A 22,395-nucleotide genomic window follows, 5' to 3' on the forward strand; every position below is an offset into this window, starting at 1 on the left:
GAGAATTCATGACAAGTAAAGATCTATACATATTACCTTTGGCTCACCTTTTGAAAAAAAATTGGTTGTGTTTTGCCTTGTTAAATTTAGGGCATGAAATAAACATCATTTTATAGAGTTCAAACTCAAGAATATTCACATATAGAGTTCATAGTATTTTAATTAGATATAGTATTTGGGTATATGCAAAATCATGGTGTGCCAAAAAGTGGCAATGTGAAAAAAGTAGAGTTTGAAAACATCTAAAAATGTTTCAAAATCCACTCTGACTTTTTTCCACCCATCCTGATACCAAACCTGGAAAGTAGGCCCCCAACCCTTATCGAGTATTTCATTTGATATCGGATACTTGATATTAGATTACATTGGGTATCTGATATCATATCGGATACCCAATAACTATCACTATTTTTTTTTTTTAAAACAACCCGTGGGTTGTGTTTTCATAGTGATATTGCATTTTCTTGCTCGGATATCCATTTTTTGATCAAATACGTGATAAGAGGTAAGTTTTTTTTTTTGTTTTTAATCAATATTAGTATAAATTTATTAAATTTTACTATAAATTTGTTAGTTTTAGTTGAATTTGTTAGAATTTTAGGTTTTTTTGATAGAAATTGTTAAAATTTAGGTTTTTTTAAATATAAATTATGTTTTGTGAATTAATAGGTATGGTAGACCAAAATGATGATACTGAGGCAAGGAATGTTGTTCCTTGTAACCCCCCACCAAATGATCTGGTGCCCTCACAAAATCATCCATAAAATGATCTTTTACCCCCTCAAAACCTTCCTCAAATGGAGGATTTGATATTTGAAAATCTCACCAAATTGAGGGCTTTGTGAACAACATATAATAATGTACCTACATTGGCTCCTATTTTATCCACATTAAACACAATAGTGGATAACATTGAAACACTTACCCAGGAAAAAAATGTCATTCTTTGTTGGCATGACGAAATGCATGAGGTGTTTGATGATGGATTGGACTATGATGAGGTTGCAGCCCTCAATATAAGTAAAGATGATTTGGTTGCCCTTTTTGCAAACCCAAAAACTAGTTTAGTAGTTGACCACAAAAACTACAAACTATCGATTAAACGGTGCACAAACGACACCATATGTATGAACTTTTGGGATCATGGGTGGATGGTTTTTAACATCCCTCCACATAGCAATTTAGAGGTGCCATTTCATTTCCTTAGAAAATTGTATGCAGAATTTGTGTTGAAACTCAAAGTGAACTATTGAAGCATGAAGCCCAACATGGGTGTAGGACTAGGAGCTCCTTAGGATAGACCCTCTTCCCAGTGGAAGAAAGCTATCATTTTTGTCCCCCCTACTAATGTCTGCCCCCATTGTCAAGTGCAACATCCTAATATTATCACAGAGGCTAACTCTCAGACCATTAGATCCATCCATAGACTGAGTAGCCTATTGATATCTCAGACTAGGTTAGTCATGCCTCCCCGTGTTGATGATGTTGGCACAAGTTCATCATTGGCTAGCTCATCGCACGTTTGTGTGTCTCATAGTTGCATTACATGCAAGAATATTTGTCTGGGTGCCATAGGTGATCTTCCCAAGTTTTTTTTTTGTATTAGATGAGGATACACCAGATGCACGTGTAGAGGTGAAAAACCCTGATGTGAGAGAGGAGGGGCATGCAAAGGCATGGACTCCTTCTATGTCATTACGTGTATACATTTTTTTGTTATGACATATGTGATTTAAAGTTAATTTTTATAATAGAGTAATTTTAATTTTTAAGCCATGCTGATTTATACATGTAGTGATCTTCATTCATGTTTAGTTGATGACTAAGGAGAATCTCAGATAGGTTGATGATGCCATGCTCTCGGCCATTTCATTTGGCCTTGAGAGACCTACGGTACATTATGTTATGTTCTCATTGTTTTTTCTATTTGATATTGTAGCATATATGGTTTCTAATCTTTCTTTTATCTTGTAGGTACCACCTCTCCCTGGGGCACAAAGTGCGGGGGATGAGCTAGGACTGATTGACAAAGGAAAGGTAATTAGGTGCTTTCTATTTGATTAAATATCAATTCATTCTTGTAAAATGTTTGTGGTAATGAAATTTAATTACATTCTTTATTGTATAGGGGATGGCTACTGGCAATGAGCCCATGTAGATTCTGCGTCGTAGACACTCAAGCATTTCTATTCACACTAAGAGCCCCATTGTATGTATAAGTACCATTTCTTTTTTATTTTCCTTATCTTCATAAATAAACTCAAAACTAATTTTTGTGATATTAAAAACTACTATGTGCACATGAGGTTGGATGAGAGAGTTTTGTATCTTTGATGATGCAACCACTATATCCTAAGGAGGAGCCTACACTAGTAAGTTGTAATTTGAATTCTTGATTAAATCTGTTATAAATTTAGCATGCTATGAATTATAATGTTATAGTTTAAGTTGTAGATTCATCTAACAAACATATTTTAACATACACAAGCCACAATTGGTGAGGTACAAGCATTGTTGAGGGCATACAAGAGGACTCTTGACTAGCACAGGAGGTTGACAAGGGAGGTATTTATTATGAAAGTTTATTATTTATTAGGAAAGAATCATATAAATTTAGTAGTCTAACTTTGGGTTTTCCTTTTTTGTTTATGTAGGAGGCATCTGATCCACCTAATGTAGCGAAGAGGCTACATTTTGATCATCCGCCAACACCCTAGGATAGTATAGTTGTCATACGATGCATCATGAGACATTTTGAGATGGCATATGCCACATTGTTTACAAAAACATTGATATTATACACATTCTCATGGCATGATCAGCCACATTTTGTATATGGATCTATGTATTTTGATATATATTTTTGTCATTTATGTGCACAATTATATACATATTAATTTAGTATCTAGTATTGTTCACTTTATCATGAATCATGTGTATTGTTCATGTGTATGGAATATCATTAATTTTGATTATGTTTGTTATATTTGATTCAAATGCAATAATTTGTGAATAACATTTTAACAACCTTTATTATCAAATTTGGATGCAATGCTTAATTGAAGTGCTATCATGACATAAGCACACTTGTTAACCTCCTACAAAAGGTTCACATAACCCCAAATCTGATTTTAAACTCCACCTTCAACCTTGAGACTAACTCTTGGCTTCAAATCTAATCTCAACACACTTAAGGACACCACTCCTCAACCATGGATTCTATTCCCAACCATGAACTCATTCCTAGACTCATAATCTTTGATAACTAGCCCTTCACTTTGTTACTATCCTCATACTACAACTTTTCAATTTCAACATAACCTCAAAATATCCCAACTTAAGAGACTTGATTGGATCAAACCTTTTTAACTTGGTTCCCCAATACCATATCCATATGAATAACATCTATACATTTCTCACATTGATTAGATTACCTATACTGATCCACTTAACAAAATTGACTTCATTAATGCATGTTATTATTTCACACCTTATATAGGTGTTTCCAACCTTGCATGGTCATGCTCAAACCCCTAACTGACTCTTTGCACTCATTTTCACTTTGCAAGAAAAAGTTGCAAAATTGCAATTTTGCAACTTTTGCAATTTTCAAAAATTTTTGCTATAGCTTTAAATTCTTAATTAGATGAGTTCACCAAAATTGGTAAGGGGTTATCAATAGCCTGCATGAGCTTTGAATTACAACCCTTGGAAGATTGACCTTGAAACACACTTAAAGCACCTTGGAGTCTCCTCGGTATGGGGTGGTTGTGGATAATGGAGGGTCTTCGCGACCAAAAAAAGGGTGTTATTAGGGTTTACCCGCCCATCTAGAGCTAATGGAACTAAAAATTCGATGCAAAGGTCAGTGGTTTCAAAGTTACACTGTGGTGCACCTATGAATTGAGGCACACTGCGAGTTTTGGCATCTAGCGAGATCGTTGTGTCGAATCCAAATGGAACGTGATCTCTCAAAAATGAGATAGTTTATTTTAGGCCTCCACATCATTTTCTTGTAGCATAGTTTATTTTAGGCCTCCACATCACCTTCTTGTAGCATTCAATGGTTCATTGATAGCCCTCACGAGCTCCGAGTTATGACCCTCAAAATGTTGATCTCGAAATGCACTTAGAGCAGCTTAGAGACTCCTCAGTACAGGGTGGCTGTAGACAATGGATGATCTTCATAGCTAGATCAAGCGTGTCACTAGGTTTCATCCACCCATTCAAAGCTAATGGCACTAATGATTTGATGCTAAGTCAGGGGTTTCAAAGTTGCATTGTGGTGCACCTATGAAATGAGGCACACTATGAGTTTTGGCACCAAGCGAGATCACTATGCCGAATCCAAATGGAACGTGATCTCTTAAAAATAAGATAGGTTATTTTAGGCCTCGACATCATTGTCCTATAGCATTTGACAATTCATTGATAGCCCTCATGAGCTCTGAGTTATGGCTCTCAAAAGATTGACCTCGAAACGAACTTAGATCACCTTGGAGACTCCTTAATACAGGGTGGCTACGAACAATGGATGGTCTTTGCGGCCAAAAAAAGGGTGTCACTAGGATTCACCTGCCCATCTGAAGCTAATGGTATTGATGATTTGATGCCAAGATCAGTGGTTTCAAAGTTACATTGTGGTGCACCTATGAACTAAGGCACACTACGAGTTTTGGCATCGAGCGAGATCACTATGCCGAATCCAAATGGAACGTGATTTCTTGAAAATGAGATATGTTATTTTAGGCCTTGTCATCACCATCCTATAGCATTTGATAGTTTATCAATAGTCCTTACGAGCTTCAAGTTAAGGCCCTCGGAAGATCGACCTCGAAATGCACTTAGAGCACCTTGGAGACTCCTCGGTACGAGGTGGCCGTAGACAATGGAGGGTCTTCACAGTTGAAACAAGGGTGAAGCTAGGGTTTACCCACCCATCTAGAGCTAATGGTACTAATGATTCAATGCCAAGATCAACTGTTTCAAAGTTACACTATGGTACACCTATGAACTGAGGCACACTACAAGTTTTGGCATTGAGCGAGATCATTGTGTTGAATCCAAATGGAATGTGATCTCTCAAAAATGAGATAGGTTATTTTAGGCCTTAGCATCATTATCTTGTAGCATTTGATGTTTTGTTGTTAGCCCTCACTAGCTCTGAGTTATGACCCTCAGAAGATCAACCTCGAAACACACTGAGAGCACCTTGGAGACTCCTCAGTATAGAGTGGCCGTGGATAATGGATGGTTTTTGTGGCCAAAAAAAATGTGTCACTAGGGTTCACCCACCCATCCAAGGCTAATGGAAATGATGATTTGATGCCAAGATCAACTATTTCAAAGTTACGTTGTGGTGCACCTATGAACTGAGGCACACTATGAGTTTTGGCATCGAGCAAGATCATTGTGCCGAATCCAAATAGAATGTGATCTCTCAAAAAAGAGATAGCTTATTTTAGGCCTCAACATCACCATCCTATAGCATTTGATGTTTCATCAATAGTCCTCATGAGCTCTGAGTTACGACCCTCAAAAGATTGACCTTGAAACGCACTTAGAGTACCTTGGAGACTCCTTAGTACAGGGTGGCCGCGAACAATGGATGGTCTCCACAGCTAGAACAAGGGTGTCACTAGGGTTCACCCATCCATCCAGAGCTAATGGTACTGAAAATTTGATGCCAAGATCAATGGTTTCAAAGCTATGTTGTGGTGCACCTATGAACTGAGGCACACTGTGAGTTTTAGCATCGAGCGAGATCGCTATACCAAATCCAAATGGAATGTGATCTCTCAAAAATGAGATAGGTTATTTTAGGCTCGACATCACTTTCCTATAGAGTTTAACATTTAATCTATAGCCCTCATGAGCTTTGAGTTACAACCCTCAGAAGATCGACCTCAAAATGCACTTAGAGCACCTCAGAGACTCCTCAGTACGGGGTGGCCACGGACGATGGATGGTCTCTGCAACTAGAACAATGGTGTCACTAGGGTTATTATTAAAAGAGAAAACATTATTTTTTATCTCTCTCCAATTTTTGGCATTTGGCACAATGCAAGTTTGGTGTTAATATGTTTTAAAATCATCATTTTTTAGGTCCCACCACATAAATTGCATTAAGTAAAATCATCTTTGTTTCTTACATTAAATCAACAAGTTCACATTTACAATATATCAATTTTTTCATCATTATTACATCAATACACAACTACCAAAAATCATTGTGTCATAAATAGTAGTGTCAAAAATCGTAGTATCAATAAAAGTATTGTCAAAAATCATAGTGTCAAATATAGAATAGATTTTTCTTCATTATTCTCCTTATTTATCTTTTTATCTTCATGCCTAGCTACTCTTCATGATGTACCTACATTCTAATATCATAACAAATATTAGTAACTTATTGTATTAAACAAGATAATCATCGGTTCACTGAATCATTATGAAGAAAATAACATAAGAAGTAAATATACCTAGTTGAGTGTTCCAATAGGGTCCTCTCTCTATTTTAGGGTCTCCAATAGGGCTTCATGATTAGCATTAGTAATAGAAAAATGTTCTCTTACTTTTGGTCTTCCTTGATGCTTCAACAACTTTACATTTGTTGCTATAATAAGATGCGAATATATGAGAATTATTTTGTGCTTCTGATAGACTTTGAATGTAGGAATTCCATTCTTCTAAGCATGTATGTCTATAGCCATGTTCCAGTGACAACCACTGAACCAATAGGATATGTAAATCCATCATCATCTGTGATCAATAGTGCAAGCTTTTGTTTACCTCTTACATAATGTGCTAACAAATAATTGGATTTCTCATCATTCCCTTGTGGTGCAACCGATGCAAAGACATGTCCTAGTTGAAGAAGATTTGATAGATGGTTATGCTCAAGTGAACTTTCCATGTCATCATTTCTAATAAAGGGTATGATAGACAATGAACTAAGATAATGTGGAGCCCATGTGTCCACCCACTCACTCGACTCACCGTGATCCTAATCACAGTGAAAACAACTAGGACAAAAGCAAGCTAAACGTCGTGTCCAAATGGTCCATGTACTAGAATTAGAGCTTTGGAATGAATATATTTTTTATGAGTCTCTCACTATAGTACAATTTGATTTATCACCTATGGACCCTTCCTCAACCAACCATAAGAACTTGTGTACCACTAAATCAAGAGTCCCCTTGTGATAATGTTAAACTACACCAATCAACAATGCTACGAGCATCAAGAAGCTATGCTCCTAAAATCTTCAATTGCTCCTTAACTAGAGCTCCCTTCACACATGCCCCTGCTCCATCATGTTCCCCTTTCCCATGGCCAGACTGAAAAATACTCCAAATATGAGGCATCCCCTCTCTAAATGCATCCTACACAACCAATAAAACATGCGAGCATTCTTGAATTGACCTATATAGTTATCTGACCAAATGATATGTCTATCCATAGCAATTGCATGCTTTTGTAAGAAATCAAAATAACTCTTGAAACAATGTTGCACAAACTCGTGAGAGTGAGATCTATCATCACTCATATATAAATGATACTCTCTAATAATCTTATGATTATCTTCCACACTATTAGAGGCATGTCTATATGTTATGTGGACGAAAATAGCAATTTGAATGGAGTTGTAATAATGAGATTGTGTCTCATTTTAAGATTGAAATGTGGAGTTCTTAGCAAAGTCAACAACTGATATAATAGTGCCAATGGAAAAAGTTTCCTTACACATTCTAAATTGTTGATCCAACTACTGAGACCTGTGACTATGTCTTGCATACTTGTAGAAAATATTTGTCTTGAAATCTGAAATAAAACTAGCCACACTTATTTCTTTTGCAACTAATTCACATCTAGAGCCCTCACCCTCACTCTTCAATGTGTATTTCACCATTTCATATACCTTTTTTTTTTTTACTATTGTCTTTCCAAGATCTTGTTTGGACCCCTCATGGAAACATGTGTCAAACTTGGATAAGCCACCACATTCTGAACACTTCTCATTTAAGCAAGCATTTCTATAAAAGAAACAACCATCAACTCTATGATATAAAAATTGATCTAGCAAGTCTCTTGATGATTTTGGAAGCCCACTAGCACCACAATTTTCCAACATTTCTTTACTATGAAAAGTAGAATGGATGGAGCATAGTAGTTCATGGTGCATAGAAAACTTGACATGATATTTGCAACAACATGTATTTTGAATTTTAAGTGGCACACAATAAAATGGCTTCAAACATTCAAAAGCCCTTTGTGATATATGAAGACTTGGATGACTCTCTCTAAATTGTTTGAACAACATACTTTGACTTACCTCCAAATAATGTTCAAGATGTAGTGTGCAATCTTTGATGCCAATTCTCAACTTTAACACGTCTTTAGCATTGGGTGATACTCTTGAGCTAGAGTGCCAGAATTGTGTAACTTCTTCCTTCACATCATTGGGTAGCTTCTTATCAGAACGTGGAAGTCTCCCACCAAAAGCCCATGTTTCATTTTGAAGAGGATCGTCAATTCTCTCTCATCTACTAAGTGCTCTTCTCAAAGTAGTACAATTTAGGTTCAAGTCAATACAAGTTTGTCCCATATATCTACCATTTCTCAAATGATGACTTACCAAAGAGGTTGTAATAACTATTCGAACAGCTCTCTTATCCTTCTCCCTGCTATTTTTCTCACTGCTATTGAGAGCACTGAAAATATTCATCACAATAATGACATTTCTTTCCAATTTTTTATTAACATGAATCTTCAATTTGGAAAGCATAGGTCTCATCTTTTTCATCTTTAATAAGTGCATAAAAAGCTGACATTGCTCCACCACTATCTTGTTGTCGAAAAACATCTTATATAGTCTTGAAGCCCATAACCGAATGGTTCTTTCTAATTTTGTCCCTTCCAAATTGGCCATAATCGTTTCATCAATTTCAATTATCCATTTTGGTGTTCTAGAACCTTCATGCTGATTATAATTAGGAGATATGTAAGATTCTTGTGCATTGTCATGTTTGACATGGTCAATCATGCAATTTACATTATGACCTGGTACCATTTCATCCTCCAAATTTGTATTCTCTAAATTTTCAATCTTAGCATTATTGTTTTCAATTGGTACATTTTTATTCTCCAACTATACATATTCATTGTCTGACTCTATGATTTCAACTTTGACTAATTCATCGTCAACTTGACTCACATTTAACATACCTTGTCTTTTCCTTCGATGACTTACTTTGTTCCTTTCCCTATATGTCACAATGTCTTCATTGGATACCTTCATTTTGCATTTCGTGTTTCAATGACTATTGCTCCCCATTTAGATGACAATATCAAACAGCTAATGATATATTATCAAACATTTTTTATCATTTGGCCCCAAAAATGTTACTTTTCTCAAAACTTGTGAAAATGGCCCACAAAAAGCGATGTTGTCAGATCTACAATCACAGGGAATATTTTGGGAAAACCATGCTAGTATAATTGGGTATCCAATATGAGATTGGATACCCGATAATAAATCAAATATTTGATTTCAAATCGGATATCTGATATTCACACCAAAATTTTGGAGGGAAATAAGGATTAAGATTAAGATTATAACGTATAATGAGTTATGTATAATATTATTTAGGATTAAGATTTGTGTCAATAATATATAATGAGTTATGTATTATATATTACTATGACCTATTATTATTATTAATATATATGATTATTATATTATATTATTACTTTTACTATTATTATTAAATATAATAACATAATATATGTGATTAATATTATTATTATGACCTATGTTATTAAAATATATTAATATACTATGTTATTGTTATTATTATTATTATTATTATTAAATAAAACAACATATAATATTATTGTTATTATTATTATTATGACCTATGATCTATTTGGTTGAATCTAAAATGCATCGAGAGGGGTCATAAGTTAACCTATGACCCCTCTCAACACAATTCATGACAACCTATGACGCATGTGGTTGGTTCTAATGTGTCGAGAGAGGTCATAGGTTAACCTATTACCCCTATCGATGCATTTCATGAAAACCTATGTCACTAGGGGCCCTAGGACCCCTAAGACACATGTGGTTGGTTTCAATGCGTCGAAAGGGGTAATAGGTTAACCTATGATCCCTATTGATGCATTTCACAACAACCTATGTCCCTAGGGGCCCTAGGACCCCTAGGGACACATTTGGTTCGTTATAATGCATCAAGACGGGTCATAGGTTAGCCTATGACCCCTCTCGTTGCATTTCATGACAATGTATGTCCCTAAGGGACCTAGGACCCCTAGTGATGCATTTCGTTCATTATAATGCATTGAGAAGGGTCATCGGCTAACCTATGACCCCTCTCGACGCATTTTATGAAAACATATGTCCCTAGGGGCCCTAAGACCCCTAGGGATGCATGTGGTTGGTTCTAATGCATCAAGAGGCATCATAGGTTAACCTATGACCCCTCTTGATGCAATTCATTACAACCTTTGTCCTTAGGGGCCCTAGGACCCCTAGTGATGCATGTGGTTAGTTCCAATGCATTGATAGGGGTCATATGTTAACCTATGACGCCTATCGATGCATTTCATGACAACCTATGTTCCTAGGGGGCCTAGTACCCCTAGGGATGCATGTCATTGGTTCCAATGCATCAAGAGGTGTCATAGGTTAACGTATGACCCCTGTCAATGCATTTCATGACAACGTATGTCCCTAGGGGCCCTAGGACCTGTAGGGACGCATATGGTTGGTTCCAATGCTTTGAGAGGGGTCATAGGTTAACCTATGACCCCTCTTGATACATTTCATGACAACATCTATCCCTAGGGGACCTAGGACCCATAGGGATGCATGTGGTTGGTTCCATTGCATCAAGAGGGGTCATAGGTTAAACTATGACCACTCTCGACTCATTTCATAACAACCTATGTTCCTAGGAGTCCTAAGGCCCCTATGGATGTATTTGGTTGGTTTCAATGAGTCAAGAGGGGTCATAGGTTAACCTATGAGCCTTATGGACACATTTAATGACAATGTTATTCCCTAGGGGCCCTAGGACCCCAAGGGATGCATTTGGTTGGTTATTATGCATAGAGATCCTATGACCCCTATTGACGCATTTCATGACAATGTATGTCCCTACGAGCCCTAGGATTCCTAGGGATGTATTTGGTTGGTTATAATGTGTTGAGAGGGGTTGTCGATTAACCTATGACCCCTCTCGATGCATTTCATGACAATGTATGTCTTTAGGGGCCCTAGGACCCCTAGGGATGCATGTGGAAGGTTCCAATGCATCGAAAGGAGTCATAGGTTAACCTATGACCCCTATCAATGTATTTCATGAAAACCTATGTCCCTAGGGGCCCTAGGACCTTTATGAACACATTTGGTTGGTTTCAATGTGTCAAGAGGGGTAATAGGTTAATGTATGATCCCTATCAACAAATTTCATGATAATGTATGTCCTAGGGGCCCTAGGACCCCTAGGGATGCATTTACTTGGTTCTAATGCATCAAGAGGGATCGTACATTAACCTATGACCCCTATCGATGCATTTCATGACAACCTATGTCCCTAGGGGTCATAAGGCCCCTACGGATGCATTTGGTTGGTTCCAATGCATCAAGAGTGGTCATAGGTTAACCTATGACCCTGATCAACCAATTTTATTACAATGTATGTCCCTAGGAGACCTAAGACCCCTAGGGATGCATTTGGCTAGTTATAATGCATCGAGAGGGGTCATAGGTTAACTCCTATCGATGCATTCATTGAAAATGTATGTTCCTACGGGCCCTAGGACCCTTAGGGATATATTTGGTTGGTTCTAATGCATCAAGAGGGGTCATAGGTTAATCTATGATACCTATCGACACATTTTATGACAACCTATGTCCCTAGGGCCCCTAGGACCCCTAGGGACACATGTGGTTTGTTCTAATGCATCAAGAGGCATCATAGGTTAACATATGACCCTTATCAAAGAATTTCATGACAATATATGTCCCTAGGGGCCTTGGGACCCCTAGGGATGCATTTGGTTGGTTATAATGCATCGAGAGGGGTCATATGTTAACCTATGACACCTGTCAATGCATTTTATTACAATATATGTCCCTAAGGGCCCTAGGACCCCTACAGATGCATTTGGTTGGTTATAATGCATTAAGAGGGGTCATAGGTTAACCTATGCCACCTCTCAACACATTTCATGACAATGTATGTCCCTAAGGGCCCTAGGACCCCTAGCGATGCATCTCATTGGTTCTAATGTGCCAAGAGCTGTCATAGGTTAGCCTATGACCCCTTTTGATGCAATTCATCACAACCTATGTCCCTAGGGACCCTAGGACCCCTAGTGATGCATGTGATTGGTTCCAATGCATTAGGAGCATTTCTCAACAACCTATGTCCCGAGAGGCCCTAGGACCCCTAAGGACACATGTGATTGGTTCCAATGCATTAAGAGGGGTCATAGTTTAACCTATGACCCCTATCAACTCATTTCATGACAATGTATGTCCCTAGGGGCTTGAAGACCCCTAGGGACACATGTGGTTGGTTCCAATGTGTCAAGAGGGGTCATAGGTTAACCTATGACCCCTATCAATACATTTCATGACAATGTATATCCCTAGGGGCCCTAGGACCCCTCGTGACACATTTAGTTGGTTCTAATGCATCAAGAGGGATCATAGGTCGAGAGGGGTCATAGGTTAACCTATGACCCCTCTCAATGCATTTCATGACAACCTATGTCCATAGGGGTCCTAGGGCCCCTAGGGATGCATTTGGTTGGTTCCAATGTGTCAAGAGGTGTCATAAGTTAACCTATGACCCCTATTGATGCATTTCATGACAATGTATGTCGCTAGGGGCCCTAGGACCCCTAGGGACATATTTGGTTGGTTATAATGCATCAAGAGGGGTCATAGGTTAAGCTATGACCCCTCTCATCCCATTTCATGACAACATATGTCCCTAGGGGCCCTAGGACCCCTAGGGACACATTTTCTTGGCTATAATGCATCGAGAGGGGTCATAGGTTAACCTATGACCCCTCTCAATGCATTTTGTGACAACCTATGTCCCTAGCAGCACTGAGAGCCCTAGGGACTCATGTGGTTGGTTCTAATGCGTCGAGAGGCATCATAGGTTAACCTAAGACCCCTATTAACACATTTCATGACAATGTGTGTCCCTAGGGTCCCTACGACCCCTAAGGACACATTTGGTTGGTTATAATGTGTCGAGAGGGGTCATAGGTTAACCTAATACCCCTATCGATGCATTTCATGATGTTGTATGTCCCTAGGGCCCTGGGACCCCTAGGGACTCATTTGGTTGGTTATAATTTGTCAAGAGGGGTCATAGGATCTTGATGCATTATAGGTTAAACTATGACCGCTCTCAATGCAATTCATGACAACCTATGTCCCTAGGGGCCCTAGGACCCCTAATGATGCATGTGATTGGTTCCAATCCATCAAGAGGGCTATCGACACATTTCATGACAATCCATATCCCTAGAAGCCCTAGGACCCCTAAGGATGAATGTGGTTGGTTCCAATGCATTGAGAGGGGTCATAGGTTAACCTATGACCCCTATCAACACATTTCATGACAACATATGTTCCTAGGGGCCCTAGGACCCCTAAGGATGCATGTTGTTGCTTCCAAAGCATCGAGAACCTATGACCCCTATCAACGCATTTTATGACAATGTATGTCCCTAGGGGGCCTAGGACTCCTAGGGACACATTTTGTTGGTTTTAATGTGTCAAGAGGAGTCATAAGTTAACCTATGACCCCTCTTGATGCATTTCATTACAACCTATGTCCCCTGGGTCCTATGGCCCATAGGGACACATTTGGTTGGTTCCAATGCATCAAGAGGGGTCATAGGTTAACCTATGACCCCTATCAACACATTTCATGAAAATGTATTTCTCTAGGGGCCCGAGGACCCCTAGAGATGCATTTGGTTAGTTATAATGCATCGAGAGGGGTCTCTCATCGCATTTCATGACAACGTATGTCCCTAGAGGCCCTAGGATACCTAAGGACACATTTGGTTGGTCATAATGCATCGAGAGGGGTCCTAGGTTAACCTACGACCCTTCTTGATGCATTTCATGACAACATATGTCCCTAGGGGCCCGAAGAACCCTAGGGACACATGTGGTTGGTTCTAATGCATCGAGAGGCATCATAGGTTAACATATGTCTCCTCTCAATGCAATTTGTGATAACTTATGTCCCTAGGGGCCCTAGGACCCCTAGGGATGCATGTGGTTGGTTCCAATGTGTCGAGAGAGGTCATAGGTCTATCGACGCATTTCATGACAACCTATGTTGTTAAGGGTCCTTGGACCCCGAGGGACGCATGTGGTTGTTTCCAATGCATCGAGAGGGGTCATAGGTTAACCTATGACCCCTTTCCATGCATTTCATGACAATGTATGTCCCTAGGGGCCTTAGAACCCCTAGGGATGCATGTGGTTGGTTCTAATAATTTAAGAGGGGTCATAGGTTAACCTATGACCCCTCTCGATTCATTTCATGACAATGTATGTCCCTAGGGGCCCTAGGACCCCTAGGGACACATGTGGTTGGTTCCAATGTGTCAAGAGGGGTCATAGGTTAAACTATGAGCCCTCTCAATGCATTTCATAACAACCTATGTCCGTAGGTGTTCTAGGACCCCTAGGGATGCATTTGGTTGATTCCAATGAGTCTAGAGGGGTCATAGGTTAACTTATGAGCCGTATCGACACATTTCATGACAATGTATGTCCATATGGGCCAAGGACCCCTAATGATGCATTTGTTTGGTTATAATGTATGGAGATGGGTCATAGCTCTCTCGACGCATTTCATGAAAATGTATGTCCCTAGGGGCCCTAGGAACCCTAGGGAGGCATTAGGAATGTGTCGAAAGGGGTCATAGGTTAACCTATGACCCCTTTTGATTCATTTTATGACAATATTATATTTAATAATAATATAATATTGTATATTTTAATATAATAATAATATATTATTAGATTATATAACAATAATAATCATATATGTTGCTAGATTATAGTTTTAATAATAATAATGACCATATATATTATTATATATAATAATAGTCATATAATATTACAAATATAGTTAATAATAATAATATTTATCATATATATTACTATATTATATTTAGTTATAATAATAATTATTATATTTATACTTATATTATATTTAATAATAATGATCATACATATTACTATATATAATAATAATTATAATCATATATAATAATAATAGTTAATAATAATAATCATAATCATATGTAATAATAATATCAATGTCCACACTTTCCTCAAATAAATTTCCCTCCCTCCAAAATTGCAATTGAAAAATCTTTCCTCTTAAATTTCCCTCCAAAATTATACTTGAAAAATCAAGCAGTGACCAGATACCCAATTTCATATCGAATATTTGATTTTAGATAGGATACTCAATTTTATTTTGGGTATTTAATTAGGTTTGGTATTTACCAAGCCTATTTTCTTAACCCAAAAAATGTGTGTGAGAAGGATTTCATTGACACTCAAACTTCGGTTAGCCATCTAACAATGTTATTTTTATCAAAATTCAATGAAATGAAAAGTTTTCTTTATAACACTCTTGAAATTCCATTGATATAATTGTTGTCAAATTCTAAATTTGATAGGTATTTATTAGTTAATTTTCAATGAAGATGATTGTAAAGCTCTGATTGACATACTAATTGAAAAATATCTATAACTTTCAAATGGTATAATAGTTTTAAAATTCAAAAGTTGCATCACATTCTATGCTTCGCTAGTATAAGGAAAAATAAATAAAAATTCGTAAAGTTTTCTATTAGTTAAGTTGATGAGATAGGGGATTTTTTATTTTTATTTTTCCAAAAAAAAATTAGTAGAAAATTCATATTTAATTATTTATTTGAAATAAAAATACCCAAAAATATGTGTCACATTTGAGCATGAGTCTACTTTTTATATCTATAATTATATTTAGAAATATTATCATTTGATTTTGATTAAGGTGGTCAGACATACACCTACTTTTTATTTTTGCTCTAAAATTTTTGTAGTACTGCATTAAAATCCAAACTTTTGACCAATCAAATTTTTTTTTCTCTAGATAAGGCCTAGTAGTTTAGAAACTACATTCAATTTCCTACAGATTATTTTCTTACAACTTTTTGATATAAAGTCCAAAACCACTTTAAAATTATGTGTCAAGTTGACATAACCTTGATTTGCTAGTTTTTTAATACGACTTAAGGTCATAGTTTGGTTGACCATGGTCCTACACATACCCATTTTGTAATTAAAAAAATTCTATAAGTACATATTTTAACACTCAGAAAGATGTCGATTTTGAGAAAGAAAAAAATATTAAATCAAATCAATAGAAATAAAAAATTATATGACATTCTAGAGGAAAGAGTCCTCTTTCAGAATCTCTGAGTTTTCTTTTGGTTGGAATAGAATAATTTTGAAAAATGTGGTGGGAGATGAAAACTATTGATTTGAATACTATTGATTTGAATAAGTAGAAGTTTGAATCGTTATAAAAGAGAAAATATGGGTCTAAAGACAATTTTTATTTGTGATTGTTCTAGCTACATATATTATCTATAACATAATATGAGATCAAAGGGAGATAAGTCTATTTCAATGTAGTTTTGTGGTAGGAACTAGACTCTTGATTTCTAGTGTTTTTTAGCAACTAAAAAGTTATCACTAAAAAATAGGAAACTATATCATTTCTTATTCCAAATAATTATTAAAAATTATAATCCTAAACTTCATCCATTTCAACACATTTCATTAGTTTACTTCATTTATAAATTTTAAATAATAATACAAGTTTTATGTCATTGAAGGTGAACAATTATACTTTTGTTAGACTTTTCCTTTGTAAAAGGGTGACACAGGTTTGTGCTTTTACCCATCTACAATGTTTTAACAAATTTGAATGTGGAAACATATGTGAAGTTTCAAAGTTATAGATTTAAAAAAGAAATTCAAACAAGAAATGTTGATGGATTATCTTGCACTAACCTTTCAATGGCTTCCATGTTGCTGCAAACTAGCAACAAAAACACAAAATGCCCAAATAATAAAATAACAAAAACACACAATGCCTAAATCATATCTTTTTTATTATTATGGGCTCAATTTGACCAAATTGGGAAACCCTAAGTTGGTCAAAATTTTAACCAACTCAAGCAAAAAATAAAAAAAGAAAGTGTTTGAAGAAACCCATTTAGGGCTTGGTCAAAAATCTTGGTGAAAACTTGAGTGTAAATGTACTAGTGTCCCTAACAAAATAAAAGTTTATTATTTATATCTATTATTCATCTTGTCCTATTTTAAACTATGCTTGTTGAGAATATAATTTAACATATAGTTAAGAAACTAAATAAATATCTATATATAAATATGGATATGCATCATGATTACTTTTAATACAATGTCACCAAAACTTTCTTAACATATTATTAAATTTTACTTGAAAAAACAAAAATATAATATTTTGTTTTTATAATACATCTAAAATAAATTTATCAAATTTAAAATATAACATTTATGCCTCTCATAATTTATTATTTATTTAAACTTAATCTTTTTAGATTAGGATGATATTTACAAAATAAAATTATATTTAAAATATTAATAATATAACAATATTGTAAATGCTTAAAAGATCATTAAAATTCTTAAATAGAAACTAATTAAATAGGTCAAATTAATTCTTATGTTTATGATTATTTAATGGAAATATAATTTTTAATTTAAATATATCATTACTAATTATATTATAATGAATGAACATATTAACAACAATTATTTAAATCAGTACTCCAAACGATATTTAAAATATAATATAGATAAATAAAAAAGGTATGCACCAAATTTAAATGATTTGTGATAATTTTTTTTAATTTAAATATATAATTATTTGATATATTATAGTTGGTCCATAAAAAAATTGAATGTGTGTGTGTGTTTGAGAGAGAGAGAGAGAGAGAGAGAGGGAGAGAGAGAGAGAGAGGGAGTGAGAGTGAGAGTGAGAGTGAGAGTGAGAGTGCGAGTGCAAGTGCGAGTGCATGAGTGTGTGTGTGTGTGTGTGTGTGTGTGTGTGTGTGTGTGTGTGTGTGTGTGAGAGAGAGAGAGAGAGAGAGAGAGAGAGAGAGAGAGAGAGAGAGAGAGAGAGAGAGAGATGTGCAAAGGGTAGAACAAGAGATAGTAAGGAGATAGAGAGATACATGGGGATGGAGATTCAAAAGAAGAGGTATATGCAGATGAGAGGAAGAGGTCCACAGAAAGAAAGTGGGAATGAAATATATAAAGAAGAGAAAGTAGAGAGGGAGATGTATATCGATAGAGAGAGATAGGGATAGATAGGGAAGAAATTTGGATATAGAGGATAGGGATATATGGAGAAGATAAGGGATGGCATACATTAGTAGAGATATTAGAGATGGTAATTAACATCGTAGGTGTTTTCTTATATCAGATGTAAGGGCTAAATTTAGTCATTTTGATTGTCAGATATTTTTAATTATTTTTCTTTGATGCTTTTATAAAAGAATACCCAAGGCATAATATCTCATTCTCATCGAAAATAAAATCATGTCACTTTCTATGTAGCTACACCGAAAAGACCAAAGACACAATACTATAAGTAGTAGACATGACATTTTGGTTGCGAAATCAATTGTGTCCTATCAAATCTCATCTACCACAAACAGTAAGCATTCCTAGATTGGATTAAAATGAATATAATAATAGAGAAAAAATATTTTCTACTCCTTCCATGTAATTATGATTGATGGACATATCATTTTGGCTATAACTCAACTTTTGTATCCCATAAAATCATCTCTGTCAATATATTTCCCACAACTTATAATGTGAACTCCCTTTTATTTATAGACTATTATCTTCAATATTTGGAGTGAAAATTGTCCATCTAATATTAGAGTGAAGCATGAGTCTTTCTCTTCCCCCAATTTATGAGAAGGAATTAAATCTTATATGGGACAATGATACCTGTCTTGTTTAGTATTTTTCCAATGAGCGAAGGGATTGAAACACTTCATTTTTTTTGCAATTAAGTTACATCCAATCATACATTTTTTAATCTTTCAAGATGAATATAGGAGAAGCTTGTTACATTTTCCTCAAGTTGCTCTCTCAATTATAGAAAAGTATTGCAATAAAAAAAAATAAGGTAAGACATCTTCAAGGTCAAAGATTGTTTTGGCTCCTCTTTGTAAAGATGATGCGAAATTTGTAGGATTGATACTTTTGGAATATTTCAAATACCTCAAACCTATTATAATCTAATATACATTGTTATGTCCATGTGTTTAACAATTTGATTCCTTAATTGGATTTGAATATCTGAAAATAAATTAGATTTGGCCTCATATGTTTAGCATAATATTTACCCAGGCTTTGAAATTGAACTACTATTTTAATTTTCAATAAGAGGATAAAATTACCAATCAATGTTTTTGTGTGTAATGCTAGTTTATAGAGTTTAATAAAATGTTCAAGTAAAAGGTCAAAGCTCATAGGAATTGTTTCATCAAGTACACCACTAATGGGATTGTAAACTTAATATAAGATCATTATCTCATATATATTTAATATGAGACCACTTATTGCTTTCATTTACATATAAAGACACGTGTTTTTTAAATTTAGCTTGATGAGACAATACTTAATTAATAACATCTAATTTTTTTCCCAGAGATATCAATGTTCTCAAATTCAGGGATGATGGGAAATAGCCATTAAAATAAAATAAAAGATTGAAATTTAATTTTTAAATACAAATAAATCTTTAGAAAAATCATTATACTTTTCAAATAAACATAAAGGTGGCAATGTTAATTAAATAACATAATTCTTAAATTAGTCAATAGTAAAATAAAATAATTTTGAAGGAAAAAATTAAGTGTTTAGAAATGAAAATAGTGTTCTATAGCATTTAAAGGATAAGGATAAAGTGACATAAGAGGATGCAGTTTGGGGATGTCATTTCAAGAGAGGTCATTTGTAGGATACACATATATAGAGATTACTCACATTTTGGTTATTCTATGTCATTTTCAAAATACAAATGTTCACATTTTTGTTATTATTATTATTCTATGTCGTTAACATATGAAGCTTTTCGTTACCACGCCTCGTGAAGAATTTTTAATCTTTTATAGAGTTCATGCGAGGATAAAAGATGATCAGTTAGTTACTCGATAGATCTTGCCAAAACATGAGTCCTGGAATACACACAAATCTTCTTCCACTGAGAAAGAGGGGAATTTCAGGTGTGAGAAACACGCATTCTCTTATTGAGCAAGCTGCTACTACTACTACTAGTACTAGTATTGAAACAACAGAAACAGAGGAGGATCTTGTTGATGGTGTGTTTTTGTTAGCAGTAGAGAGAGGGATTGGCAATGAGAGTTCCCTCGAGCATCCTGAACAGAGCAACGCTGCCCGCCTTGATCTCCTCCACTTCCCCTTCGTCATACGGTACGCCAGGGAGCGTCTCATAACTCACAGTCGTGCTTGAAACGGATCCTCCACCTGCTTTGGCTGTGATTTTCACGTTGAACTTTGTGTACGCTGCCTTTGTCCCAATCACCCCTCCTTCCACATGGCTGAACCCATACACCATCTTCTCCTCGTCGATCAAATCCACTCTCTCTTTCACATACCTGTAATGCTTGTTGCCTGCAACACACACCAATTTATCAATATGTCAATATCTCTATTTTGCAATAAATTCATGATTTCATCTAACAATCTAAGGATTGAATCATGGGCACATTGTCATTGTATTTATGAGCAAAATATAGATATGCTTACCTTCCGTGAAGTTAACTTGTCGAATGGTGCCAACTCCTCCATCTCCTTCAACAAGGGTGATGCCCGAAACGAGAGAAGGGGCATGCTTTGGCATGAAGTTGTGCAAGTCCTTTGTTGAGTTCCAGAGCCTCTTTGCCTCCACTGGAGACTCTATTTCAACTGTGTAGCTTCCTGCCACCATCTTCTCTTTTTCAACTATCTCAACAGTTCAGATTTCTACTTGGAATCTTCTTGTTAAGAAATGCTTGCCTCGCCTCGCCTTTGTTGTGTGATGTATGACATGATTGTTATGGTATTTATAGAGGTGCTGTTCTACTAATTGCACTGTGCCCTCTTCTCACTTGTTTGTTGACTCACTTGAGTTTAGATGGATTACAAATGCCAGAAATCACTTTGGCTCACGATTTTAGACAGAGTAGATGCTTTTCAGCGTCACATGTTAACTTTCATTGTTTATTTGTTCTAGAAGCTTCCCCGCGCCGCACTTTGGATTTGTTTATCATCACATGCTGATTTTCTTGTTCTAAAAGCTTCCTAGTGCCGCACTTTCGACCGCATTTTTCTACACTCTGAAATATACTAGCCCTAGCACTGAAAGAAGGTGTAAGGTTTTAGCTGATATTGATTATTAGATTTGTTTATCATCACATGCTGATTTTCTTGTTCTAAAAGCTTCCTAGTGCCGCACTTTCGACCGCATTTTTCTACACTCTGAAATATACTAGCCCTAGCACTGAAAGAAGGTGTAAGGTTTTAGCTGATATTGATTATTAGTGTCAGATATCAATTATTAGTGTTAGTCATATCATTTTTCAATTGACATAATCCATAAAATGTTAGACACAATAATTATAGATGACAATCTTTCCTACAAATATGTGCAATCAAATATATCATGAAATACACTAGCACTTGCATTCAAAGAAGCGCAAGTGATACAATGATAGGTGTTTGATTTGAAAGTATAAGCAAAGTTTTAGATAATAAATGGAAGTGCATATAAGTATCGATCGACAAACATGTATCATTGTAGAGGGTGGACTTTTATAAAGAAGGGCACAACAAGACAATGCTCAGATAATGACCATCTCGACACTATGGTGACGCATAACAACATTGACAAATCATATGAGAACTTATACAAGGCAATGAACAGAGCATAATATAAGCCAAAAAATAACTTGCAAGCATAAAAAGGAAATGGAGCATAGTCTCATTGATTATGCTTGAGGAATTTTAAGCCAATCATTAGGATTCTATAGCTTTTTCAGTGTGGACCACCCAAAATTCATTAGCACATTACCAGTGAAACAAATTCCTATTACACAACATTTTTATGGAATTAATACCACTAGACCAACATATGCATGCACATCCTAAAGAGTTCTATGTTAGAATCTGAAAAGATTAATAACCCAGAAAACTAGTGC

General features: G+C 35.8%; 1 protein-coding gene across 1 annotated transcript; it reads right to left on the bottom strand.

Annotated features, from left to right (window-relative positions):
- Positions 1-20,528: 20,528 nt before the first annotated feature.
- On the bottom strand, positions 20,529-21,286 carry LOC149540195 (major allergen Pru ar 1-like). The gene is made up of 2 exons (XM_089799500.1): positions 20,966-21,286; positions 20,529-20,830 (listed from the first exon to the last, which is right to left on the bottom strand). The coding sequence occupies exons 1-2, from the start codon at positions 21,144-21,146 to the stop codon at positions 20,529-20,531; spliced, it is 483 nt and encodes a 160-aa protein (XP_089655626.1). The 5' UTR covers positions 21,147-21,286.
- Positions 21,287-22,395: the final 1,109 nt, after the last annotated feature.

Source organism: Cupressus sempervirens, chromosome 9, assembly GCF_028749045.1.
Source record: "Cupressus sempervirens isolate cs-2001-9-10 chromosome 9, ASM2874904v1, whole genome shotgun sequence".
NCBI lineage: Eukaryota > Viridiplantae > Streptophyta > Pinopsida > Cupressales > Cupressaceae > Cupressus > Cupressus sempervirens.

Excerpts from the sequence above, each read along its gene's own strand:
- LOC149540195 (XM_089799500.1), bottom strand. The coding sequence starts at position 21,146 with ATGGTGGCAGGAAGCTACACAGTTGAAATAGAGTCTCCAGTGGAGGCA. Across the intron at positions 20,831-20,965 it reads ACAAGTTAACTTCACGGAAG|GCAACAAGCATTACAGGTAT; the intron begins GTAAGCATATCT and ends TGTGTGTTGCAG.